Source organism: Vombatus ursinus, unplaced genomic scaffold, assembly GCF_900497805.2.
Source record: "Vombatus ursinus unplaced genomic scaffold, bare-nosed wombat genome assembly UNPS02010284.1, whole genome shotgun sequence".
NCBI classification, from domain to species: domain Eukaryota; kingdom Metazoa; phylum Chordata; class Mammalia; order Diprotodontia; family Vombatidae; genus Vombatus; species Vombatus ursinus.
Genome location: NW_020950062.1, coordinates 5,024,112 through 5,050,762, shown reverse-complemented (window position 1 = coordinate 5,050,762; position 26,651 = coordinate 5,024,112). Strand labels below are relative to the sequence as shown.

The following is a 26,651-nucleotide window of genomic DNA, read 5'->3' as shown; positions in this document are numbered from 1 at the left end:
TAATTGGGGCTGGGGTGGGGCGGGCAGGGCACCATTATCTGGAGAGATAAGATTAGTCCTTTGTAAAAGGTAGTGCTTGAGCTGAATCTTGTAAGAAACTAGAGAGAGGCCAAGTGAGGGAACACATTCTGGACATGGGAGAGAGTTGGTGAAAAGTCATGAAGTTGGGGAATGCGGGACTCTGTAGAAGGAAGAGTGAAAAGGCCAGTCTGACAGGATTATAGAGTATGGAAATACAACATGAATAAGGTTGGAATGGTAGGTTGGAGCCAGATTGTGAAAGATTTTAAATGCCTTTAAATGTCTGATTCTAGACATACTTTATCTTTCTTCATCCCTGACATCTCTTATCATAGTATTTAGAGCCAAAAAGGATCCTTAAAGATTGTCTATTCCAATCTCTTCATTTTACGCACCAGAGAGATGATGGTTCTTGCTGAGAGTCAGGCAAGTAGTAAGCAGAAGTGACAGAATTCAAACCCAAATACTTTGTTCTTTCCAATACACTGTGAGATATTAGGAAATGCTGAGTGCTTTAAAATGTCAGTGTTTGATTTGGTTTTGCTTAATTGAGCAATCAAGGACAGGCAATCAACACACACATTAAAAGACCCCAGAGGTAGGTTTGCCCTTAGCATGCATCCAGTGACTGTGGCCAAACTAGTTACACCCTACACATGACCCTGGTTACTTTTATTTCTCAATACATACTGTACCCCTCAATACATACTGCTTAGGTCAAACATTGCTGGGTCATGAGGACTTGCACTCTAGCTAGAACAGAAGAGCAGGCCTCATTTTCTAAATGGTAGGGTGATGGAGCCAAGTGTCTGAGGCTGGTTGGTTGAGTTCCAGGTTTGTGGGTTTTGTTCAGATTAATCTGACCCAGAGACTTTGCTGCCATTGGCAATAGACCCCAAAGACCTAGTCCAATATGGTCCCAGCTCTTCTGAGATTTATCCCCAAGTGTACCCAGCTTCAAACATATTACCAGTCCAATAGCTATTCCACTTGGTGCATTCCACTTCTCATCAATCAAGCAATTGGAAAAAAACAGCCTATATCTATCCCCCAAGCTAGTTATCAAGTAGTTAGGTGGTGTAGTGACTGACATGTTAGACTTGGAGTCAGGAAAATCTGAATTCAAATCTTGCCTGGGTCACTTACTAGCTATGTGACCCTGAGGTAGTCACTTAACCTCTCTCAGCCTCAGTTTCCTCACCTGTAAAATGGGAATAATAATAGCACCTACTTCACAGGGCTGTAAGGATCAAATAAGATAACATATATAAAATGCTTTGCAAACCTTAAAGTGCTATATAAATGGCAGCAAGAGGAGGAGGAGAATAGATAATAGCCACAGTGAAAAAAGACTATCAGTTGAGACACAAGCTCCCTGGAGACAAGATCCAAGAAAGTAGACCCATAGCCTTACATGTCTATATGCTATACACAAATGTACAAAGATGAAGGTTCCATTTTTGTCTTTGTATCTCTAGCACCCAGTACAGTGATTGGCACATTATTGTTGTTGTTCAGTTGTGTCCAATCCTACATGACCCCCATGGAAAAGTCCATGGGGTTTTCTTGGCAAAGGTACTGGAGTGCTTTGCCATTTCCTACTCCATTGTATCTCCATTTTACAGACAAGAAAGTGACTTGCCCAAGGTCATGCAGCTAGTAATACCTAATAGAAGGAAGCAAATATGAAGTTGTAAGTAGCACTGACACCCGATGGGATGAGACTCATTATTGTAATATGGCTCTGGAAAACAGCCATACCTACCCTATTCAAAAGAAAGAGGATAGGGAGAGAGAGAGAGAGAGAGAGACAGAGAGAGAGAGAGAGAGAGAGAGAGAGAGAGAGAGAGAAAGGAAGAAGAATAGCAGCGTATGTTGTGATTGTAATCTCATGAGAAGAATTTCAGGAGACCAAGGAAAGAAGTTTGGTAGAGAATATTTGGGTAAAGATCAATAGAAAGAGAAACATAAAGGATTTTTCTGTCTTTTCTTTTCTTCTCTCTGAGTACAGAAGACAGAAGCAAGGACAGGTAACAAAGAAGGGAAGCAATGGCATAGTCTTATAAGAAAAGAAAAGTCCTGTAGGAATGCTAAAGCTCAGGATAAGCTAGATCTGGTAAAGAAAGCTAAGGAAAACAAAAAGGGAGATTTATAGTTATGTTAAGAGGGGAAAGGAAGATCAAAGAAAAGAAGACTGGGGCCTTGGATAGATGAGACAAGAATAAATGATAAACAGAGAAAAAGATAGAGCTGCTCAAATCGTTTTTGCTTCTGTTTTCTCTGCCAAGGAGACTGACCTTTGGATTGGAAAGGATAGAAGAAAAATGGCTACTAGGATGAGTTGATAACAATAAAAATAAGGAGATAGTGGAGAACCTAACTGTGCTTGATGAATTCCAGTCACCCAACTCAGATGAATTGCCTAATCGGGTATTGAAGAACACTGAGGTATGATTGCTGAGTTACTATCAGTGATAACTGAAAGAATGTGGAGAACACGAGAGGTGCCACAGGACCAGAGAAGGACAAATGTCTGACTTTGCCCAAAAGGGAAGAGAATAGCATCAGCAAATTATGGGATATTGAGCTCAACTTGATTCCCAGCAAAATCCAAGAATATATAATTAAAGAGATGGGCAGGGAGTTTCTAGAAAAGGAAATGGTGAATACAAAGAATCAGCATGAGTATGGCAAAATCACAACATGACCTTCTTTTCTTTTTTGATTGTGTTACTAAACTGGTAGGTTAGAGAAAAGTCATAGGTATAATTTACATAGGTTTTAGCAAAGCATTTATTGGATAATTGTGTTAAAGACGGAGAGATTCTAGCTAGAAAATAGTACAAATAGGTGGATTGAGAATTGATTGAATGACTAGAATTGACATTATCTTGGAAGGTCATCAGTGGAATGTCACAAGGATCTGTGATTTGACTTAGACTGTTTAACATTTTTATCCTTCACTTGAATAAAAGTCTAATTGACATACTTATCAATACTTTGCCAATGACACAGGGTAATAGCTAACACACAGAATAACAGTTAGGATCCTGAAAGGTCATGACAAACCAGAAAGAACATCAGGCTAATTTGAACAAAATAAATTTAATGGAAATGAACATAAAGTCTGAAACTTAGGCACAAGAAATAAGTTTTATAAGCAAAATAAGAGAGACTTGGTTAGACAGTCATTTGGCTGGAAAAAAAACTGGGGGTTTTAATGAATGGAAAGCTCAGTATGAGTCAAAAGTGTGATATGGCAGGAATAAAACCTAATATGATCTCTTCCTTTAAGAAAGAAATAAAGGGGCAGTTAGGTGGCGCAGTGGATAGAGCACCAGTCCTGAATTCAGGAGGACCTGAGTTCAAATCTGGCCTCAGACACATAACACTTACTAGCTGTGTGACCCTGGGCGAGTCACTTAATCCCCATTGCCCAATGCAAAAAAAAAAAAAAGAGAGAGAGAGAGAGAGAGAGAGAGAGGAGTAACTTCTAGGAAATCTTATTGATTCTATCTCCACGACATCCATCGTCTGTCTCCATATTTTTCCCACATGCAGAGTCACTATCCTTGTTTAAGCCTGCATTACTTCTCACCTGGGCTACTGCAACAGCCTTCTAATTGTCTCCCATCCTCAACTTTTCCCCTCTTCAAAATATCATCCTCACATCCTGCCAAAGTGATAGCCCAAAAGTCCAAATCAAGTCACATCACTAGCCTGCCCCAAAGCTCCAATGACTTCATTTTGCTTTTATGATAAAATGCAAACTCTTCTGTTTAGCATTTAAAGTCTCTCATAATCTGGGAGGAGACTGTGCCTTCCTGGGATAATTAAACATTATTCTTTTTCATATTAGTCTCTTTGTTATTCCTTGTATATAACATAACATTCCACCTCCCACGTCTGGGAGGCACTCCATCCTCAATTCCACTTCTCAGAATCCTTTGCTTTCTTCAAGATGCAACTCCAGTGCCACCTCCTATACCAAGGTCATTCTTGATTCCAACAGTTAGTGCCTTCCAACCTTCCTATCCCACACCACCCTGATATTACTTGATTGATTTGTATTGATTTAGTTCAGATTTTGTACACAGATTTCTATGTACATTTTCCTCTTAGTAAAATGTAAGCTCCTTAAAGGCAGGAACAATTTAACTTTTGTTTTTGCACCCCTACTGCCTAGCATTGTACCTGGTATATATCAAAGCTTATTAATAAGTACTTATTGAATGAATGAATGAACAAATGAATAAGACTATAGTTCCACTGTTTTCTGCCCTGGTCAGACCACATCTGTTGTAATGTGTTCCATTCTAGGCACCAGAATTTAATAAAGATGATGATAAATTGGAAAGTGCACAGAGAAGGGCAGCCAGATTGGGGAAAGCTTTGAATTCATGTCACGTGAGGATAAGCTGAAGTTATTAGGGATATTTAACCAAGAGAAGAAATCATGGGACATATAGTGGCTGTCTTCAGTAAGTCAGTCAATGGCATTTACTAAGCACTTTCTGCATGCCAAGCACATAATACTTCTACATGGCCCCTGAAGAAAGAACCAGCAGTAATAAGTGGAAATTGCAAAGAAGCACATTCAGGCTTGACAGAGAAATGCTTCCTAAAGTAACCTGATATTGGTAGACACCTATGTCTTTTGGCAGATGGCAATTGCACAATGTGTCTGTACTGAACCCCTAGAAAATTTAGCTCCTCTTACTTCCTAAAGGATGGGGAATATACCCCTTTCTTTAGCCTCAAAAAAGCCAAGAAATGTCAGAAGGCCTCGTAATTTCTGAGGACATTAATTCATGTCCCTCTGTAACTGTAGACTCACCTCTCCAAGGAGTCTACCTTGACTACTCCCATTTAACTCTACCTTCCTTGGAACCTCTATGTACTTTTGTACAACATTGATACTTTTTTTCATCCTTATGCTCCTTGACGTCTTTCTAGTATTTGATACTTGCCTTCCCCTTCCCTCTAAATGCTTTCTCTCTTCTCTTAGTTTCAGAAATAACACAGTCTCCTCATTTTCTTCCTACATCTCTAGCAACTCTTCCTCTGTCTCCTTTTCTTCTCTTTATCCTCTTTTCAATTCATTGGGTGCCTGTTGTCCAAGGTTTTGGTCTTGACTCATATACGCTCTCTCTTTTTTTCAGTCATGTCCAACTCTCTGTGACCCCATTTGGGATTTTCTTGGCAAAGATACTGGAGCAGCTGGCCATTTCCTTCTCCAGATCATTTTGTAGATGAGGAAGCTGAGGCAAATAGGGTTAAGTGACTTGCCCAAGTTCACACAGCTACTAAGAGAAGTAGATATCCAGTTTTTGCCCAAAAACTTTTAATCAGGGGGACTACATGACCTTCCAAGGCAACCCATTCTACATTTGGATAGTCCTAATTATTAAGAAGTCTGTTATTGGGATTTTTTTGTTTGTTTTACTTTGTTTTGTTTTATCCTCCTTGGCCTTAAGCCTACATTTGACTTTACAAATTTCTACTCATTGCTACTGGTTCTGACTCTGAGATGAAGAAGAACAATCTTCTCTCTCTTTCACTTGGACATCTTTAAATAATTAAGCATAGCTATGAAGTCCCCACTGAGTCTTCTGTTCCCCAGGCTAAACATTCCTAACTCCCATGAAAGGTTTTCATATGGTGTGACCCTGAGAGCCTTCACTATCTTAGAGATTTCGTATTGATGCTCTTCAGCTTATCCATCTACATCCTCTAATGTGGTGCCCAGAACTGAACTCCATAGTCTACATCTAGTCTATCTGCATGTGCCATCCTACCCTCCCACCCTACTCATGACATGCTTTAATTTCCATGAGGAATATATTTTCCAAATTTGTATCTCATCCACCACCTAATAAAGTGTTCTGGGAGTAGATAGGTATTTTATAATATTTCATAATTTTATATTACAATATTTCTGTAGTGTCATGCTCAGGCATGTCCCAGGAGGAGCCAGTAGGCCTTTAGAAGCCTGAGCCAAATTCTGATGTTCTCAAGGAGACCTTTCATCATGGGGAAGTTGAGCAAAATTTTGGTATTTCCAAAAAATGTGGATGGGGGAATGAGCTGAAGAGATTTCAGAGTAAAGTCTTCAAAACTGGATCTTATCTGTGTGTGAAATTAAAGCTTAAGAAATGAAACACACATTGCATTTAATAGGGTCATTTTTTTTTTTAAAAAGTGTTCACAGTTAAAAGAATATTTGATCTGGTGCCCACAGATCCGGGTTTGAAATAAAGTCTTGATCATTACTAGATGTATGTCCCTGGACAAGGCATTTAACCTCTGTGCCTCAGTTTCCTTATTTATAAAATAGAGATAAAAATGTGGCTTAGTGGATAGAAAGTCAGACACGGAGTCAGCCAATTAGTCAATAAGAATTCATTAAGTGCTCACTATGTGCCAGGTATGAGCACTGGGGGGAAAAAGTCCCTGACTTCTAATGGGGGAGGCAACATGAAGAAAAATGTAAATATAAGATAAAGTACTCAAATGATAGGAGATTGTAAGAAGACTGAAAAGATAGAAAGGGGCCGGGTTAGAAAGGACTTTGATCCTAGAGGGAATAGGGAGGCACCAGAATTTGTTGATGGGGTGGGGAGGAGGGGAAGGAAGGAATGTGTGACCTACTCCTTAGGAAAATATCTTTGGCAACTTAGTGGGAAATAGATGAGACAAGGTAAGAAGAACAAGCAGAAGCTAATTCTAGTGAGGGAAGAATTATAGGTATTATTTATTATAGGTATTTTTTCAGGGAGAGAGGATCAAATTTTGATTTGATCAGTGTAAAGACATCTACATGGCCAAACAGATTAAGTCTCATACCTATTCTACACAATAGTCCTTCAAATACTCAAAGTTAGGTACCATGTTCCCCATAAGTCTATTCTTGCCCAAGGGTTAAACATCACAGTTCCTCCAATGTTGGAATCCATGGTTCTCTTTCCTAAACCATGCTGCCTTCCTCCTTTCTAACACCTCAAGGGATTTTGAAGTAGGTAAGCCTTCTCCCATCCAACTTGGTGTTTCCTTTGAGTGAAGCAACCTGCCCTGGTCAGTGACCCAGGCTGAAATATAGGAAACCAGAGGTGAGAGCTTCCAGAAGCTTTACATCTTCGATTTCTTTCTTTAGTCCATCCCCTGTCACCTAAAACAGGACTCTGCAAATACTGGACTAATGCTTGTTGACTGCTAAATAAAAGAAGGGTAGACTCAAGAAGTAGTAAAAACAGCCCCAAACAAGTCACTTCCTCTTTCTTCTTTTGATAATATTTGTACTTCCTCCCTTCCTTGGCACACAGTAAGCACTTAATAAATACTTGTTGACTGACTTTTCAGGGTCAAATACTTTGTCAACCTGAAGACAGTCTAAAAATGAGCATCATCGTGAAAATATATAAATATTATTGTTACTTAGAGTGGCTTAAGGGAGAAAGCCTTGGGTTTAGAGTCTGAAGAACTAGTCTTCCCTCTCATTGGGCCTTAATTTCCTTCTCTGTAAAATGGAGAGAATAATATTAGCATCCAATATAAAAGCCTGTGTTTGACTTTCAAAGCCCTTCAGAACCTGGCCTCTTCCTACCTTTCTAGTCTTCTCATACCTTTACTCACTTCCATGCACTCCAATTTAATGATGCTGGCCTTCTTGTTCCTTTGTAAAACACTCAATCTCCTGACTACAAGCATCTTCACTTGCTATCCCCCATAACTGGAACACTATCCCTCTTCATCTCTGCCTCTTAGCTTCTCTGATTTACTCCAGGTCTCAGCTAAGGACCCACCTTCTGCAAAAAGCCTTTCTCAGTGTTTTTTAATCTTAGTGCCTTCCCTCTGAAATTATCCTTCAATTTATCCTGTCTATATCTTGACTATCATAGTTGTTTACTGTCTTTGCCATTAGACTATGAATTCCCAGCGAGCAGGGACTGTCTTTCGCCTTTCTTTGTATCCCCAGGGCTTAGTATGGTGCCTGGCACACAATAGGCATTTAATAAATACTAACTGACTCACATCTAAAATCTCATTTTTATTTTCTTTTTTGATGTTGAGATAGAAACCAAGTCATTTTCCTGCTGTCATTCTTTAATATTTAATGATCTAAAAAACTTTGAACAGGTGGACACTTTGGGTAATTCAAAAAAAGTATTAATATCTTCATGGAAAGCAGCTCCAGGACAAATCTGATAATGATTATTATCACTACCTCATCTTTCTCATCATTGTGCTGAGGTTCAAATTAAATATCATTGTTACAGAAAAAAATCAACCTTCTCATCTTGTTTTATGGAGTTCAAATAGAAGTAATTCTTGAAAATCAATAATAATAATAACTAATATTTGTACAGAATTTTGAGATTTGCAAAGTATAGATAGAAGGTATCCCAAAAGTCTTAGTGTAGTTGTAAGCTATTAAAATTCAATAGCTTAAATATTAAAATATTAATATTTAACAGCTTAAATACTAACATTAAAAATTAAACCTTAATAATTTTAATAGCTTATAACTACACTGGTTGTAGTTATTGGCCTTCATTCTCAAAGAGGATCAAAATGACATTACTATGCTAGAGTCAAGTTACAATGTATGCTACTGTGGCTGATCAGACCAGCAACTACACTAAGACTTTCGGAATGCCCTGTATTATTTCATTTGATCTGATTCTCAAAACATGCACATGAGGTACAGCTGAGGAAACTGAGGCCAAAAAAGGGTAAGTGATTCATCTAGATGACACCACCAGTGAGAATTTGAAACAGGATTTAAACTCAAGCCTTTCTGACGAAATTCTCGTGCTCTGTCCACTATGCCACCTAGCTGCCTAAATCACTATTCTGCTGTAATTATCTTGTATTTAATGTTTTGTGCATTAATGGACTAATGGATAAAACAGTGCACAAGCACATAAAGTGAGTTGGTTTTTGTAGTTGAATAAAAATATAAAAATGTGATCTTATCCCATGGAAATTTACTGAAAGCATCCTTGGTACAAATCTAATAACAGGCAGGATGATGGGGATGATATAAAGCTCATTCTCTTCTCATATGATTTAGATTTCTGTTAGGTCTCTATATTTTGGAAGCCTTTGAATCAATGTAGCCTGTATATTGGGAATATATGCTATTGTGACATATATTTAAATGCTGTGCTTAAGTTTTTGTGGATCAGTGTTACATGTGGGCAACATTTCGGTTTAGGAAAATATTCTGATTCCATTATAATTAAGCAGTTGAATTCTCTGGATTATTCTGAGGTCAGTATTTGTAGAATGGGGGTTTATCATCCATCAGTCCTTCAAATATAATAAGCTTCTGACTTATAATTGTAGCTACCAGGTCAAGTCTTGTAAGGTATTCACAACTTCTACATCCTGCGAAGATGTTGTTTGGTTGCCACCATTTCCTTGCATTGTCTGCATTTATTACAAAATCCAGGCTCCTTTAAAAACAACCTTTCTGTACTCTGTGATGGTAATGGCCTGGTCCTGAATTGTCATCATAAACCAAATAGTATTTTCTGTGAACCAATTCGATTCTTGTAGAATGGACCAATTAGCTTCACCCAGTATACTCAGGCAAGCAAATCCTAAATTTAGTTTAGGGATAGAATTAGGGAAGAGGGAAGCACTATTTCTATCAGAGTTCCATGAAGAAGCAAGATATTCCTTGGATTTTAAGGATAATGAAGGATTGAATAGACCTGGAGAACTTGAATTAAAAATTAGTGAGGAAGCACAGGTACTAGCCTATGCTTTGGACTAGGTAGTTTTCTTTTATAATCATTTCTAAAGGGACTTTGTAGTGTAGATCTTATTGGGTTTTTGTTTGTTTTTGTTTTTAAAACACTAGATTTGGAGTTAGAGAATTTCTGATCAAACCCCAGCCTTTCCATTTACTGTGTGGCCCTGGACAAGTCATTTACTTTCTCTAGGCCTCAGTCTTTCCTGTGCCTTGTGATCTGAAAAAAGGACTAGGAATTCAGAATCCTAAATAGGTTGAGTTTCTATTACTCTTATAAATTCTAGAGTCTGGGGATTGTGAGTCATCAGTATGAGCAGAAGGGCAAACTCAAGTAAAAGAATTATGTAAATAAGGTGATTCAATGGATAAAGTGCTGAGCCTGGCATCAGAAAGACTGAGTTTAAATTTAGCCTTGGACCCTTAATAGCTGTGTGACCCTGAGCAAGTCATTTAACTTCTGTTTGCCTTAATGCACAGGAGAAGGAAACGGCAAACCACTCTAGTATCTTTGCCAAGAAAACTCCATGGACAGTATTGGTCCATGGGTCACAAAGAGTTATACACGACTGAACAACAAAATAACAATAACAATGGTAATGATGATTTCCATAGAATTTTAAGGTTAATGAAGTGTTTTTCTCACAACAATCCTGTGAGATAGGAAGTGCAAGGAGTATGACCACCATTTTACAGTTGAGTTAAAAGAGAGATCAAGAGCCTCATCTAGGGACACACAGGTATTACATTTCAGAATGGGGCTTTGGGAAAAGATTTCCTGAGTCCGCATCAATCCCTTTTTCTACTATACTATTCTGCCACCTTACTATTTTCAATAAGAAAATTGGGTTATGTTTCTACAATGTTTTAGTTCCCCTTTTCTTCAAGATTGAACTCAAATCTCATCTTTCTGTAGGAGGCCTTTCCCAGTCCCACTAGCTTCTAGTGCCTTTGAGCACATTTCCCATCTACTCTGTATGCTTAAATAGAGCTAGTTATTTCCATATCTCTCCTTTTTAAAATATAACTCCTTAAGGGTAAGAACCAGTTTTATTTTCCTTTATTTAAAAAATGTTTTCAGCAATGTGCCTAGCAAGTGCTCAATAAATATTTGTGGCCTGACAGACTGCTTTAATTTGCACGTATGGCATGGGTCCCCACATAGTAATTCTTCCCAATTTTGATATTCTATTTTGGGTCAACAGCTTCTTAAACATACAGCTCCAAGCTCTGATTCCAATGAGCTTCCAAATAATAGATTAATTTAAAGCAACTCAACAGAAGCATTAGTATTTAAAGCATCAAAATGTAATAGCAGGGAAGACACTTGCTATGAGGGTGCTGAATGAGATATCTATAACGTCCTTTCCAGCTCTAGAGATAGGTTCTTAATTCTTGTTTGCTTAGTCACCAGTAGGAACTAGGTGGCGCAGTGGGTAGAGTGCTAGGCCTGGAGTCAGGAAGATTCATCTTTCTGATTTCAAATCTGGCCTCAGATACTTACTAGCTGTGTAACCGTGGGCAAGTCACTTAACCCTGTTTGCCTCAATTTCCTCATCTCTAAATTGAGCTGGAGAAGGAAATGGCAAACTACTCCAGTATCTTTGCAAAGAAAACTCCAAATTTGGTCACAAAGAATCAGATAGGATGAAAAATGAAACAACAACAAATACACATATATTATATATGTACACACAAACATACCATTTATATATGTGTGTATATAAATATATTTGTATATTTACATATTTATGCATTATAAAGATAGTATAGATATTATCTATATAATAAATAATACATAAATAATATATACACATAAACCCAAACATGCTATTTGTATATAGTATATAAAAATTGTGTATGCCTATACATGATATATATGCATACATATAGGACTTATTATACATATATTATATATAAATATATATTTGTTTACTGATCTATTATACAAGTATTATATATAGGCACAAACACATCATTTTATATGTGTATGTATTTAAATACATGTTCTATTTATATATGTATACATCAGAAATAGATGTATATAATTTAAGTATCTACATACAAGTATATATTTGTGTGTATATTTCACCCCAATTTCATGACAGTCTAAGTGCTTTGGTCAAAGTTTGAACTACTGGCCTTAGCCCTTCCTGAGCTATGACACTTCAGATGCTGTACTTACCCCCAGAGCTATACTATGCTTCTGTATTCATCTATAACTACTTTACCTTGCCCTCAACTTTCTCCAGGATTTTTCCAAAATCTAAGTTGACCAATGATGTCCTTGGATTCCTGTATTGGTCAATTTATAAAACGCCTTTCTCCTTTGTGAGAATTCTTTCAGTTAAGAGTCTTTAGAAATTCGTTTTTGAGAGTTTCCCCCTGCCCCTTGGATCCCCTTGGATCAGCATCTGCTAGAAAATTGTCTGAGGCAAGTTTTGAACTCAGGTCTTCTTGACTCCAGGCCTAGTTCTCTATCCACTGCTGAAAGGAGGGAGAAATTGCACATAATAATGGTTTAGATCTGCACTATTGAACTAAATATCTACATTATTACAGTCACAGAAGTACTGGAACATTAAGCCCGTGGCACAGTGACCTGTACACAGTAGAAGTTCATAATTTGATTTAATGACTGGCTGACCCACACTTCCACTAATGAACTTCATCCATTTAACCTCTCCCTATCCTTGAGTTTTCATATTCCAATCCAATGTAGATTGCTACTACTTCTTCCTCCATCAGCTTGTTTTTATCTGTCTCATCACTCTGCCTCCGTATCACCTGGAGTAGAAAGTGAGTGTAAGGGACAGTAATTTAATGTGTGTATGGGTTGTCCACTGAGATTTTAAACTATTACGTTTATTAGTTGCACTTTGATAATAGAAGTAAATTAATGATGTGCTATAAATATTATTCTAGTTAGCCTTGGATCATTTCAGTGGCCAACCTATGCAGGTATTTGTACTTTCCAGTCTTTTTTCTCAGGTTAATAGACATTCTGTTATTTAATCTTTAGAATTCTGACAATGAAGATTTTTGGGAAACAGCATGTTCTAGGGAACAAAAACATTGGTGAGTGGTGAGGAAGACTCAGTCAGAATAAAATCTGACCAGGGATGATTGTCACCTTCTTGCCCCCAGCAAGAGTATTTATTTCGTCCATCCTCTCCAATAAGAATCATTTCAAGTTTTTTTTTTCTTCCTTGTTCTGTTCCCCTCAATGTCTGAAAATCTTGCCTTTTTTGTCCATTGTTCATAGGATCATAAAATCATGGATCTAGAAGCAAAAGGAAAATTTTAGATCATAAGATCATAGATTTATAGCTAGAAGTGTCCTCAGAGGTCATCTAGTTATATGCCACATTTTACAGTTGAGGAACTGAAGCCCAGGGAAGTTGATTGACTTTATCGAGGTCATACAATAAGTAACAAAGCCAAGATTTGAACACAGGCCTTCTGATTCCAAATCCTGCCCTCTTTCCACTTAACAACACTGCCTTCCAAAGGAAAAGCCTATAGCACCTTGTAGTCCCAGGTGGTGTCTCTTTCCAGTCATAATCTACAGTGCCTAGCCCATAATAGGGGCTAAGTAAATGCTTGTTGACATGACTTCGCTTAATTCTAACTGAATCCTGCTTAGCTTCCAAAAGTAAACACACAGTGCAGACAGTATCAGTGACTTGCTTCAAGGAAGCTAGTGGCAGAGCTGGGATTCAAACCCAGATCATGGGATCATACTTTGCAATATCTCAAGTGCCATCTAACATACCTCCCTACGCCCTCCAATACTGCAGATGAGGAAACTGAAGACCAGGGACATCAAGTAACTGTTTCATAGTTCAACAGGTAGTAAGTATCAGGCATTATTTTAATCCAATCCCTCTGACTCTAGAGCCAATATGCTTCCCACCAAGTCACACAGCCCATTGCTCCCAGCCCCCAGCAGAGGCATGGTCCTGCTTCTACAAGGATAATGGTAAGGAAGAGTTGAAGTAGGAAGAGGAAAGGGGAGAGGCTTTTGGGTTACCTCTGAGCTGCTCCCTTCCACTTGTAACCACCAAGACAAATAACAGAGAGTAGAAGGGTGGGAACACATACCACGAGGGCAAAAAAAAATATGGTGCTATGAGTCCAGTGGTGACTTATGAAAAAGGTCTTGGCATCAAATGCTATTTTTGTTCAGGAAGAAATGAGGTCAACCTCTTTTTAAAAAAAAAGGTTCAGAATGCCATGGCCCTTATTAACCAATGTGGTCACATCTCTGGTTTACCCCATCATACTAAGCCTGTTTTACGGAGTCAGTAAATTCATCCACTGGCAAAGGACCACCAACCTAACAACTTGCTCAATAAATGGACCAACTTCTCCATTTCAAAAAAAAATTCAAAATAGTATGCAAGACTTCATTATTAATGGAGTCACTGCAAATTCAGTATGAACTCTTCTCAGGGTATCTCAAAGGTAAGTGGTTTTGTTATAAACAAATATCTTCACCTGGGAGTATTGGATGAAAGAGTAAGTGAAGCCAAGGATAAACATAAACCAGTACTCTTCAACTAAATTTACCCTCCCCTTACCTATAGCCCTAATTATAGCCTGTCTCAGGGTCCAGTCTGAGGGGTTTGAGAAGTTAAAGTTAGCAGTGGTTTGGGAGCCACTTTTGGGAGCCACTTCTATAAACAAAGGGTGGAAGCAGGGTGAGCCCCCTTTAGAATGCTCCTAAAGAACAAATAGAACTGATATACCCTTTGTACTGTAGGACACGACCCCCGAGAGTAGCCCTGGGGGTTATATTTTGGTGTATGATTTGACCTGTGGGATATCTGAACCAAGGGGATAACAAGTTACATTATAATGGGGATCCACACTCCTTTTTAATTATATCACATTAGAGCACTGACTCAGGAGTCAGAGAACCCAAGTTTAAAACCAGCCTCTAACAATTACTACCTGTGTAATCCTGGGTAAGTCACAACCTCTCTGGGTCTCAGTTTCCTTATCTGTAAAATGAGGTCAGACGAGCTGGACTCTAAAGGTGCTGCTTCCAGCTCTGAATCTATGTGGAAGTTTATAACCTTCAAAATACGACTCCTCTTAAGCCCTCTTTTCTGTAACTCCTTCCCTGCCTAACCACTGATACTACTGTCCAGTCAAATCTCTCTCTCTCCCTCTTTCTCTCTCTCTCTCTCTCCCTCCTAGACATTTCGGGGAATTCCTCCTTAGGTGAAATCTGAGACCCACTCTCTTGATTGAGCTGAGATTTCTTGGTCCCAATGGAAGAGCTCAATCACTCTGTGTATTGTCTAGTATACATTCTCATATTTATACCTTCTTTGATTTCCATTTGTTATTGGCTTGGATACAAGGGTTTATTTGCTATTTATTATTTGTGTTCATCAGGGAACTGGCATTGGTGGGAAGGAATTCAAGCCTTTGATACATAGCTTTGACTTCTCCTTCCCATTAGAGAATAGCAATCAGGAGCTCAGCTTGAACCTAAAAATTATGTCCCTAGACTAATAATCTTGGGGGGAGAGTAGGTGGATAAAATTCTAGCCCGATACTCTTTCTCTAAGAAGAGGAGAGTGGACAGCCTCTGACCCCAACTCCTACTAATCTCCTGACAGAAATCAGTCTCCATTGGAGAAGAGTGAGTGAAACAGACTCTAGAGATATTTATCCATGCCTCCCTGAGAGCCACATTTCATCACACCCATGTGAACACACATAACCTACATGGGAAAAACATACTGCGTACGCTCCTGCAGGAGTCACTTGACACTTCTCATACGTACCCTAGTACCATTGGCATTTTTACATATGTATCCCATTTCATCTCCTATACATGACATTTCATCTTTTCTCTCCATGCCTTTGTCTATGATATATTTTGTTGGTCCCCCACTTGTGTCATGTACTTCCTCTTCCCTTCCACTATTTAAAATTGTTCACACCCCTCAAAGCATAGTTCAGCTTCTCCTAGGACAGGAGGCCTTTGCTCATTTTCTTCTCCCACACTTGTCAGTGCTTTTTTTCTTTAAATCACTTTTTTATTTTTACTTATCTATGTCCATGTTATTCCATGACATCCACTAGCAGACTATAACCCCTTGTGAGCTGAGATTGACTCATTTTTAGATTCCCAAGATGAGGTACAATATCTTGCCACAGCCAGTACTTAATATACATTGACTTGAGTTGAATTGACAGTGGAGACCATAGAAATCATGTGGTCTAGCATAACCAGCTGCCAAAGTGATTTACCTAAAGTACCGGTCTGACCATGCCAACCACCTACATAAGAAACTCAAATGGCTATCTTTTACTTCTAGTATAAAATGTAAATTCCTTTGTTTGTCATTTAAAGCTCTTTATAAAGTGGCCCCACCCTACCATTCCAGTCTTCTTACACATTACCTTGACCATTTTAACACATCCACTTCATGCACTCTATGTTCTACCCAAACTGACTTTCCTGCTATTTACTCCTCACACACACACACACCACCTTCTGTCTCCATGACTTTGCACTGGCTGGCTCCATACCTGGAGTGCCTCTCTGACTCTTAGAACACCTTATTTCCTATAAGACTCAAGCGTTCACCTTCAGCTGAGGCCTTTCTTGGTCTCATTGCTGCTAGTACCTCCCTGCTCCAATGTTTACCTTATAAAATGTCTCCTGTAAAAGGGTGCAGTAATTTCGTCTCACAAAGAAAACTAGGATTTTGAGGTTTTGATCATCTCCCAAGGCAAACTATGCTACTACTGGTTAAAACATTAAATGACTTCCCTATAGCGTGTAAGATTAAACGTGTGTAGAAGCAGAAAGGGGGCAGCTAGGTGATGCAAGTGGATAGAGCACTAGGCTTGGAATAAGGAAGACTCATCTGACCTCAGACACTTACTAGCTACGTGACCATGAACAAGTCACTTAGCCCTGTTTGCCTCAGTTTCCTCATCTGTAAAATGAGCTGGAGAAGGAAATGGCAAACCACTCCAGTACCTCTGCCAAGAAAACCCCAAATGGGATCGCAAAGAGTCAGACACGACTGAACAGAAAAACAGGAAACAAAGTTGTTTTGAAAACAACAAAGCCCTTTGTGGATCATGGGCAGACAGACACAAACAATCTTTCAAAGACTTGGCCAAATGCCTCACACGTGAGCCAGTGTTGGCCTATTCTGTCCCAACCAAGCCTGTGTGTCCTACCTATGCAGGCAGTTTTCCCAGTCTCTCCACAACTAGGTACAGAATAGTAGATAGCAGCTTTGAGGCCTTGGGAGAAGTCCTGTACCAAGAGAGTGATGATAGTCTTATGAAAGAAGTTGCAAAGGCTTAAATACACCGAAATTGTCTGATCCAACCACAAGCTAGAGATTCTGGCTCTGAAATGGGTTTTTACCAAGAAATATAAAATCTAATTTGTGTGGAACAAAGTTGCAAACATGAACTGACAACAATCCATTAGCACATGCTGACCAGCACCAATTCAAATGTTTTTCAGAGATGGTCACTAACACTAGATAACTATGGATTCAGCATTTATCCTTGACCAGGTAAGATCAACGTATGTGCTGATGCACTGCCCGGAAGACCATGTGACACAAAAGCTCTGGTAATACCTAAAGAAACGAGCTCCCTTTGTGACAACCAAAGGACTAGACCACAAGCTAAAGCCAATTCAGTTGGATGTTCTGGCATTCTGATGAAGGGTTGTATGAAGTGATACAAGCCAATGATGGTGTGGTGATGTACAAGGACTCAAGCGCTAGTCTTCTCAAAGCACTTTACCATTAAGACAATGGCAAAAGTTGGAGTTGTGCAACAGAATATTGTAACAGACTATCACTGATTCTGGATATGGTACCTGAAAGCAGTTGGTATTGCCCAAGGCATACTTCACTATGGCCATGAACTCAGAAATAAGGTCATGTGTGGTCAGGAGAGGACTCTAGAACTAGTAACAGATTTTACTGACTTAGTATGGCTATATATGTCACTAAGAAGTGTGAGACCTATTTATACCTATTGTTTGCAAAGAAAATACAAGTAATTCATGTTGTATATTTAGAGAACATATGTACTAGCAAAACTATGGAACTGTTTGCATTGACTTCCTATATCTAGAAAGACATAGAAAGAACACCATTTTCCTAGGTTTGCATATGTACAAAACATTAGCTAGAAAGCCTACATAATTGATAAATACTGTGGTAAATGTATTTCTCAGAAGATGGACTTCCTGCCAGCATCCACTGAGACTAAGGCAGAGAATTGGAAAGAAATGTTAGCTTTGGCTGACATTAAGAAATCTAGAACAATTTACCACTCTCAAAGGGTCCCACAACCTGACTGCTACAACCACAATTTGATGAACATGTTAGAAATGTTGAGACCACGATAAAAATCTCATTGGAGACAGCATGTGGTTTTTCTTGTATAGTCAGACAATTCTCCAGGGATGATGCCATTGGCTTTATATACTACTTACTGATGTTTGAGCAGAAGCCACATCTTCCTAATAACTTGTGTTTGGGAGTCTCTGAAGATGAAGATTGCAGATACTAATAACCAACGTGTCTCTGGGTTGAGAGGGAAGCCAAAAGAAGTTGACTACCTAACTATATCTTCAATGTAGAAGAATGCTGAGACAAACAAAGAAATTATGATATAATACCTCTCTTCACTGTTCAGACCATCAACAAGGTAATAGTTCTTTTGAGCAATCTTGGAGTTCATGGCAATCATAAGTTAACATACTTATAGGAAGCTATCACATACCTAATTATGGAAAGATGGAGCAACTGCACTGTTTACAAAATAGTCTCTGAGACCTGCAAAGGCCCCATAAGGACGCTTCATCACAATCGCTTATTTATGGCCCTCTGGTAACAAGCAAGTTGAGAATGGGAGACACTGAACATAGTAAATTACAAGCAAAAGAGATTGCCTGCCAATAACGCAGTCTGTCTGATCCAAACAATGGACCAGAAGTAGGCATTTCAACTTAAGAAATGTACCTGATCAATTCAAATGCTAGGAAAGGACTACATCCTCTTCTGCCTAGCACCACAGCCACAGAGACTCTTAGATTACAGACACATTCCTCAAAACATGCTAACACTGCTAGGCAGCCTGAACCCCTTATAGGATCAGATTTAGGTAAACAAGACTGATGTTGAGTATGATCATCCCATACCATGGATATGCATATGCATAGAGGAAGATAGGCGGCATATCACAGAAGGATTAGAACTACCCAATCAATATGATGTCCTCGATGAAATGGGAAATGTTTGTTCGTGTGGATTGATGACAACTCTAGTGTTTATTTGTGTACTGTCTTGAATGTGATTACATATATTCATTGACGCATAAATCTCTCAAGAATACTTCTGTTTTATTATCCTTTGCATGTTATAGCTTTGTATTATCATGCCTGTGTTGTAGCATCATTTGTTAACCTTGCACTCATAGTTCTGTCATTTGCCCTATTTTATTGTTCAGTGGGCTTATTATTATTATGCTTACTTGCTTTTGTTTTTTGGATATCCATGTACTACCGTGAATTCTGCATGTCGTATATACTGCATATAATTTAGTATATAATCATGGAAGCGATTCATCAAATGTTACCTCGTATGGTGCTATGTCTGTTGCATGTATTGTTGCTGTTTATTTGCTATGCTTGGTACCCTAAGGTGATTTTCGGGGACACTGGCTTAATAACTTTAGTTTTATTATATAGTGATGTGTATTTGACCTTATGTTGTATAATTATGGATGCCAAGTCTACTGCGGCTGATTTTGCAAGAGACTGCAAAACTTCAAACCCTAGGGGGAAATGTAATTCTTCCTTTCCAAAGAGGAGTGCTTTGGACCCATATAGATCACTAAAATTTTGAGTTTTTGCTCACGTTCCAAGAAAAGGGTTTGGGGATGGTATGGAATCCTCAGGAAAGGGAGGGAAAAAACAACTAATGAAAGAAAGAGGAAGCCTTTACCCAGCAGCCTACTATGATTTTGTAACTCCAACCCAACAGGGAAAAGTGAGAGCTAAAAGGGCAATCAGCAAGGCATAAGATTACTTTTTATTGGGCTCACTCACTAGATTAAAAAAAGAAAAAAAAAAAGGAGTTATGTTGTAAAGAATGTGGGGGTAATCGATGGTCTTTGCCTCTTTTGGCCAAGCATGACTTGTGCTTGAATCTGAGATAATCCATTCACTCTGCTAAAAGGCTTATTTACTGACTTAATCTTACATCTCATAAACTTCTTTGGTTGATTCAGATGTGTATTTCCTTATGCTCATTGGTTTATAGGATGAAAATTCAGGGGCAGAGCAACTCTGGGGGCAACATGGAGAAAGAAGTGATTTTTTTCCTAGTACAGTGCTGAGATCCCAAACCCCACCCCCACTCCCACTGCCACCTATTGTTAGAGAATCTTATTCTCTAATAAGAGCATAATCATGAGCCATTCATATGTTTTGTAACTGAACTCCAAAAGGTCAAATTAATATGAACCTAGGCCTTTCAGTTTGCCCCATCAGCTTGTAAATCTTTTTTTGGGGGGGGGGGTGCCCTACATAATTGAGTTCAGGTGTCTCGTTCACTAACAGTAGTAAAGTTCTGGGATTTTGTTTAACCTTTAGAGATTGTCTAGTTCAGTATATTGCTTTCTAGAAGCAATTTATATTTCAATTATATCTGCATATTATATTATACATATAAATTATATATATATACAATAAATTTATATTTAAATTATCCCATGCAGATAATTGTGTTTGGATGAAAGAAACATCCAAGTGACCACATGGATTGCACCCAATAAGGACGAGGCCCAAGAATTAGAAGTGAGTTTCTATACAGGTATGACCATTTAAAGCACCCTCTAATTTGTAACTCAATTCAAGAGTGAAATCAAAGCCATGTAAAACATAAAAAACTGAATGTGTGATTTATTATATTTAAGATTGGTCTATAAGGCTTAAATATGTCTGTCATCGTTAACAGTAAATGAATGTAACTTTACAAGTTCAGTATTTCGATACAGTACAGAACTATAAATGTGGCGACTGTGCACTAGAAAATTAATATTTCCTCAATGCAAATCTCAATCCTGCAGGACCATTCAGAAGCTTCCACTAAAAACTCAAACTGCAGTATCACAAGCTCTACTCAAAATGTAAGCCTATCTAAATTAAGCATTAGAGAAAAACAGTGGCAACACTTGAGCTTAATATGTCAGATTTGGTACAGGATCAAAATAACTAACTTTTTTTTTAATGTCCTGGTTTCAAATTAATAAATACAAAACAATATAAAAATATACACCAGTTGATAAAGGGTTACACTGAGAAAGATCAAGAAAGTTAAATCTCGCTTTCAAATGTATGCAGGTATGTCTTTAGGGACAAGATTTCGGGGTAGCTCCGGCTGGTCTTTCGGAAGAAATCCAGACTGGTGAGCTGCTCAATATCTCTCACTCGGGCAGTATGCATCTTCAAGAGGTCTTCAACCCATCGGGATTCCTCTTCTGAACTCTACAAGACAAATGCAACTTTGCATGAGCCACACTCTGAATTCAGAATTTTCCAAAGGAAATGCTTCTTGATGGTCCTCCACAAATGACCTCTACACACTTCTAGGCCCATAGCCAATGAACTCCCTCCATGTCCCTTGTAGGGCATACACACACACATACACAAATGCTCCCCTTCCTCTCTCTACCACAGTCCTGTCAGAAAGGCCCCACAAATACCTACCCTCCACTGTAAACATTTTCAACAGCAATTAGTTGTACCAAATAAATGAGACATGTGGTGTGTGCGGCTATTCAACTTAATGATTGCTCAGGACATAAATCAAAATTAGAAAACCCAAATGCCCCTAAAGAATTCCACATTTTTCCCCTTCCAGAGCTGTCAGATCAGACCAGTTCAGCACATCCATAAATAATCTGAAGAGTTCTTCTATTTTACAAAGAGAATTAGCAAGGGCACTTGACCAACACATGAAAATACAAGTGTGGATTCTACATCTTTCAGAGTGATTGCTTCAGCACCATCCTTTTGATAAGAACATGAACAGAATGAATTAATATATGCATAAGTTATATAATAATATATCTCAAGAATCTCTGAGTTGGCAGAGACAAAAGAAGTCATCTGTGCTGGGACATGAGAAACGATCTAATCTAATATATATTTGAACAAATATCCTTTCTACATTGTGCCCAAGAAACAATCATTTGGCCCCTGCATGAAGACCTCTGATGAGGGGGAATCCATCGAGTCTCAAGGTAGCACATTCCACTTTGTTCATAGACTAATTGTCAGGAAGTTTTCCTCACATATAAATCTGATTCTCCAGTGCTTCTACCCATTGATTCAAATTTAACTTCTGCAGCCAAGCAGAACAAGTCTAATCTCCTTGTGACAGTCCTTCAAGTATTTATGTCCCTTCCTCCCTTCTCTGATCTAGGCTAAACATCTCCCAATTCTTAGACCTACCCTAATAGGGCATGATTTTAAAGCCTTTCACCATCATAGTTGTCCTCCTCTGGACACTAGATAGTTTAACAATGTCCTTGCTAAAATATGTCACCCAGAATTAAATGGAGTACTCTAGATGTGGCAAGAAAATATACAATGGGTCCATCATTTCCCTAGTCTTAACACTGTACCTCTCTCAATGGAGTCTGAGAGCCTCTGTTGCCATAGCACACTTTGAACTCCTACCAAGTTCCTAGCACATTAATCCCTGGTGTGTAGCCATACCTCCCCAACTCATACTTGTACAAACAATTTTTTTGGACCCAAGTGTAAGACTTTGCATCTATCACTATTAAATTTTATCAGATATGCCCCCAATGATGTAGGTTATTGAGGTCTTCTGAATCCTGACTTTATCATCCAGTGTATTTGCTGTACCTTTCAACTTTGGCTTATTTGCAAATTGGATATGCGCTTTTTCTGCCTTTACCCTGAACATTAATAAAATTGTTAAAAAAGAACAAAAACACGGGACAATCACAGATCGGTGGGGCATTCCACTGGGAATCTCCTTTCAGGTTGACATTAAATTGTTAATGACTAAGGGTTTGATTTCTCAAAGTTGAGTCCTAAACGCCAATGTTAGGGTTGGGATGGGAGAAGGAGATGAGGAATATGTCCTTTGGGACATGGAAATGTATATAAAAAAAACATTTTTGTAGCAAAAATTTCAGGATCAAACTACTAAGGGCAATAATGTGTGACTCAAAGATCCAAGAAGCATTGCATGTGACAAAAGGTAGTGTGTCTGAGGAGAAATCATTGGATCCGAAACAAGGTTATTACGTTTCAAGCTTTTGCTCTGTTGCTCATTAACTATGTGACCACAGGCAAGTCACTGAACTTTTCTAAGATTATGCTTCATAGCAATATTCCCACCTGCCTTTCTTACCCATGGCTTGAGGGACTATGGCTCAAAAAGAATTATAGCTCTCAAAAACAAAGTCCTGTGACAATATGATCATGAAAGACTAAGGGAAAAGTAAGAAGACATCGACATCATCATCATCAATCATCATCATCATCACAGCTAGTATATATATAGCACCTACTATGTGCCAAGTCCAATACTAAGCACTTTACGTTATTATCTCATTTAATCTTTATAATATCCCTGGAAATTAGGTGTTATTTTATTCCCACTTTACAGTTGAGAAAACTGAGGCAAATAGAGGTAAAATAATTTGCCTGAGGTCACACAGCAAGTAAGTATCTAAGACCAGACTGAAATTCAGGTCCTCCTGACTTGGGACCCAATGGTCTATCCAATGCATCACCTAACTGCCTCATCAACAGAAACCAATGTGGAAATACAGGGAACTCTCTCAAATGATCTCTGATTTTAAAAGCATATATCCAAAAAATGGCAGAAGGAACACAAAACCACAGACAAATACAGAAAAGTTCTGGCAAGATTAAAATTTAGTATTAGGTAAGCTTTATAAAAATTCTCATGGGTAACAAAGAAAAAGACTTTTATGTTTAATCTATGTTTAGAGTAAAATGGAAAAATAAAAGCAAAGGGACAGTTCCAATGATGAACAGCAGATAGCATGACAGTGACAGATGACAGACCCTTTCACATCTAGGACTATATCTTGTGTCTGAGAATGCTCATTTGAGGCTTGAGACTTGATTTCACGAACTAATTACTATTTATACCTAATTCCTAAGCATTCAATCAACAACCACTTATGAAGCCCTTACTGTGTGCCAGGCATTGTGCTAAACTCTGAAGATGCAAAGAAAGGACAAAACATAAAAACATGATTCCTGGCCCTCAAGGAGCTCACATGCATATTCAAGGACAGACAACATGCTAAAAATACAGCATAAGTGGAAATCAATCTCAGAGGGAAGAAAATCATTCATGTGGGGAGGAGGGTAGTGGGGAAGGCAGAGCAGGACTAGGAAAGGCCTCCTGTAGAAGATGGGATTGGAGCTAAGACTTTAAGAAAGTCAGGAAAGCTAGGAGGCAGAGGTGAGGATGGAGAACATTCTAGGCATGGAGGATAGCCAATGAAAAGGCATAAAGTCAGAGATGGAGTATCACATGTATGAGAAATAGCAATAAGGTCAATACTGTTAGATCATAGAGTAAATAAGAGGCAATATAAGAGAAATCTAGAGGCAACTAGGTGGCACAGTGGATAGAGTGCTGGCCCTGGAGTCAGGAAGACCTGAGTTCAAATCTGGCCTTACACACTTACTAGCTGTGTGACCCTGGACAAACCTCTATTGGCCTTAATGCACTGGAGAAGGAAATGGCAAACAACTCCAATATCTTTACCCCATACAAGGTCTCAAAGAAACAGACATGGCTGAACAAGAAGAAGAAGACTGGAAAGGTAGGAAAAGGTCAGGTTACAAAGGGCTTTAAACGTCAAACAGAGGACTTTATATTTAATTCTGGAGGCAACGGGGAACCACTGGAGTTTATTAAGTAAGGGAGGAGGTATGGGCAGACCTATGCTTTAGAGAATAGATTAGTATGGATAGACTAGAGTAAGGGAGATCAACCAAAAGGTAACTGCAATAGTTCAGGTGTGAGAGGATAAGGGCGTGTGCCAGGGGACTGGCTGTGTGAGCAGAGAGATCTTGTGAAGATAGAAACAACATGAGTTGGCAACGTGGAATGAGTACAAGTGAGAAATTAATGAAGAACCTGAGTTTGTGAATCTGGATGACCCCAGAGGATGATGGTGCCCTTGACAGTAATGGGGAAGGCTTTGTGGAAAAGACGACAAGTTCTGTTTCAGACATGTAGAATGTGAGAGGTCTATGGGACATCCAGTTCCAGATACACAATGGCAGCTGGTGATGCAAGATGCAGCACACAGGGTAGGGCTGCTTTAATAGATCTGAGAATCATCTGCATAAAGATGATAACTGAACCCGTGGAAGCTGATAAAATCAACATGTAAGAAATAGGAGGAAAGAAGAAGAGGGCCAAGGACAGATGCTTGGGAGGCACCCAAGGACCTGCAGAAAGACCCAGCAACACAATAACTCTTATCGGCATCGCAAGATATGATTCAAATAATCTTGCTGTCAATTTTATCTGAAGAAAACACTAAACACTGTTTACATTTAGCATAAGCATAGTATGTTTCTTGCAGTTATTTGCCTTGGGGCATGCTCTTGTCTTACTACAAATTAGAAGGAATATGTTTCACAGAACTCTCTTATTCCCCACCCCCTTCATACACACATACACACACACACACACACACATTCATATGCACACAATTTTCTACAGAGGCAGAAAAAGACTGCTGTTCCTGAATTATTATTGTGGTACAAGTCATAAAAGTATCGAGATTATGATTACCCAAATGAAAAGGACTGAATTTCTGGATTAATTGCAGTAAATGTTCTAAGACTTGGGATATTCTCAACTCACCTAAAGCTCTCCAGTGGTGAGGCTGAACACTGGGGTTAAATTGTTTTTCTAGTGCATCATCAAATGTAGTAATGATGCTCAAATCATTAGCCCTCAAAAATTGACAAAGCCCAGTCCTCATAATAATCCCATGAGGGAATAATGACATGTAATAATTTACCCATTTTACAGATGGAGAAGTATGGTGGAAAGAGGTTAAGAGACTCATCATCAGTCACACCAGTGGGAAGTATCAAAGCTGGACTCCAATCTATGTCTTCTGGCCCTTAGCCAATCTAGTGTTCTATTCATCATATGCTTTGGAAACATTAAAATGCTAATTGTTAATTATCAATCTGTTGTCTCCCCCATTAGAAAGTGAATTCCTTGAGGGCAGAATCTGTTTTTGCCATTCTTTGTATTCTGAGCACTTAGTTCAGGACCTTAGGCTTAATAAATGTTTGTTGGCTAACTAAATGACCTATTATTGTAGCTATTTATTACTATTATTTTTGGCCAGATCTGTTAACACAGCAGTGTTGGGAACTGCCAGAGAGGACCTCCCCACCCCCCTTACCAATGCAGATGGCTTGGCAACTGCTCTATAATGTCTAGTCTCTGTTACCTTGGGCACTCAGCCAGTATGAATCAGAAACAGGACTAGAACCCTGCTCTTCCTAACTCCAAGGCCAGTGTGTAAATTGCATTTCTTCATCATCACCATCATCATCATCATCATCGTTATTACCATTACTCTCCTGTTGATTATTTCCTATTTATCTTGAATACAGCTTTTGTGTACATAGTTATTTACATGTTGTGTCCCCCATCAGACTGTGAGCTCCCTGAAGGCAAGGACTATCTGTTGCTCTTCTTTGTATACCTAGAGCTTAGCACAGTGCCTGGCACACAGTAGGTGTTTGATA

At 38.8% G+C, this 26,651-nt stretch overlaps 1 protein-coding gene across 4 annotated transcripts in view; it reads right to left on the bottom strand.

The window, feature by feature from the left end:
• Window positions 1–20,720: 20,720 nt before the first annotated feature.
• Window positions 20,721–26,651, bottom strand: part of ENPP2 (ectonucleotide pyrophosphatase/phosphodiesterase 2) — a 186,816-nt gene continuing 180,885 nt past the window's right edge. For all 4 annotated transcript variants that reach the window (XM_027854024.1, XM_027854026.1, XM_027854023.1 and 1 more), the window contains one exon: window positions 20,721–21,332. In XM_027854024.1, coding sequence (XP_027709825.1) covers window positions 21,162–21,332 — 171 coding nt within the window. In that variant the 3' untranslated portion in view covers window positions 20,721–21,161. The remainder of the gene's footprint in view (window positions 21,333–26,651) is intronic.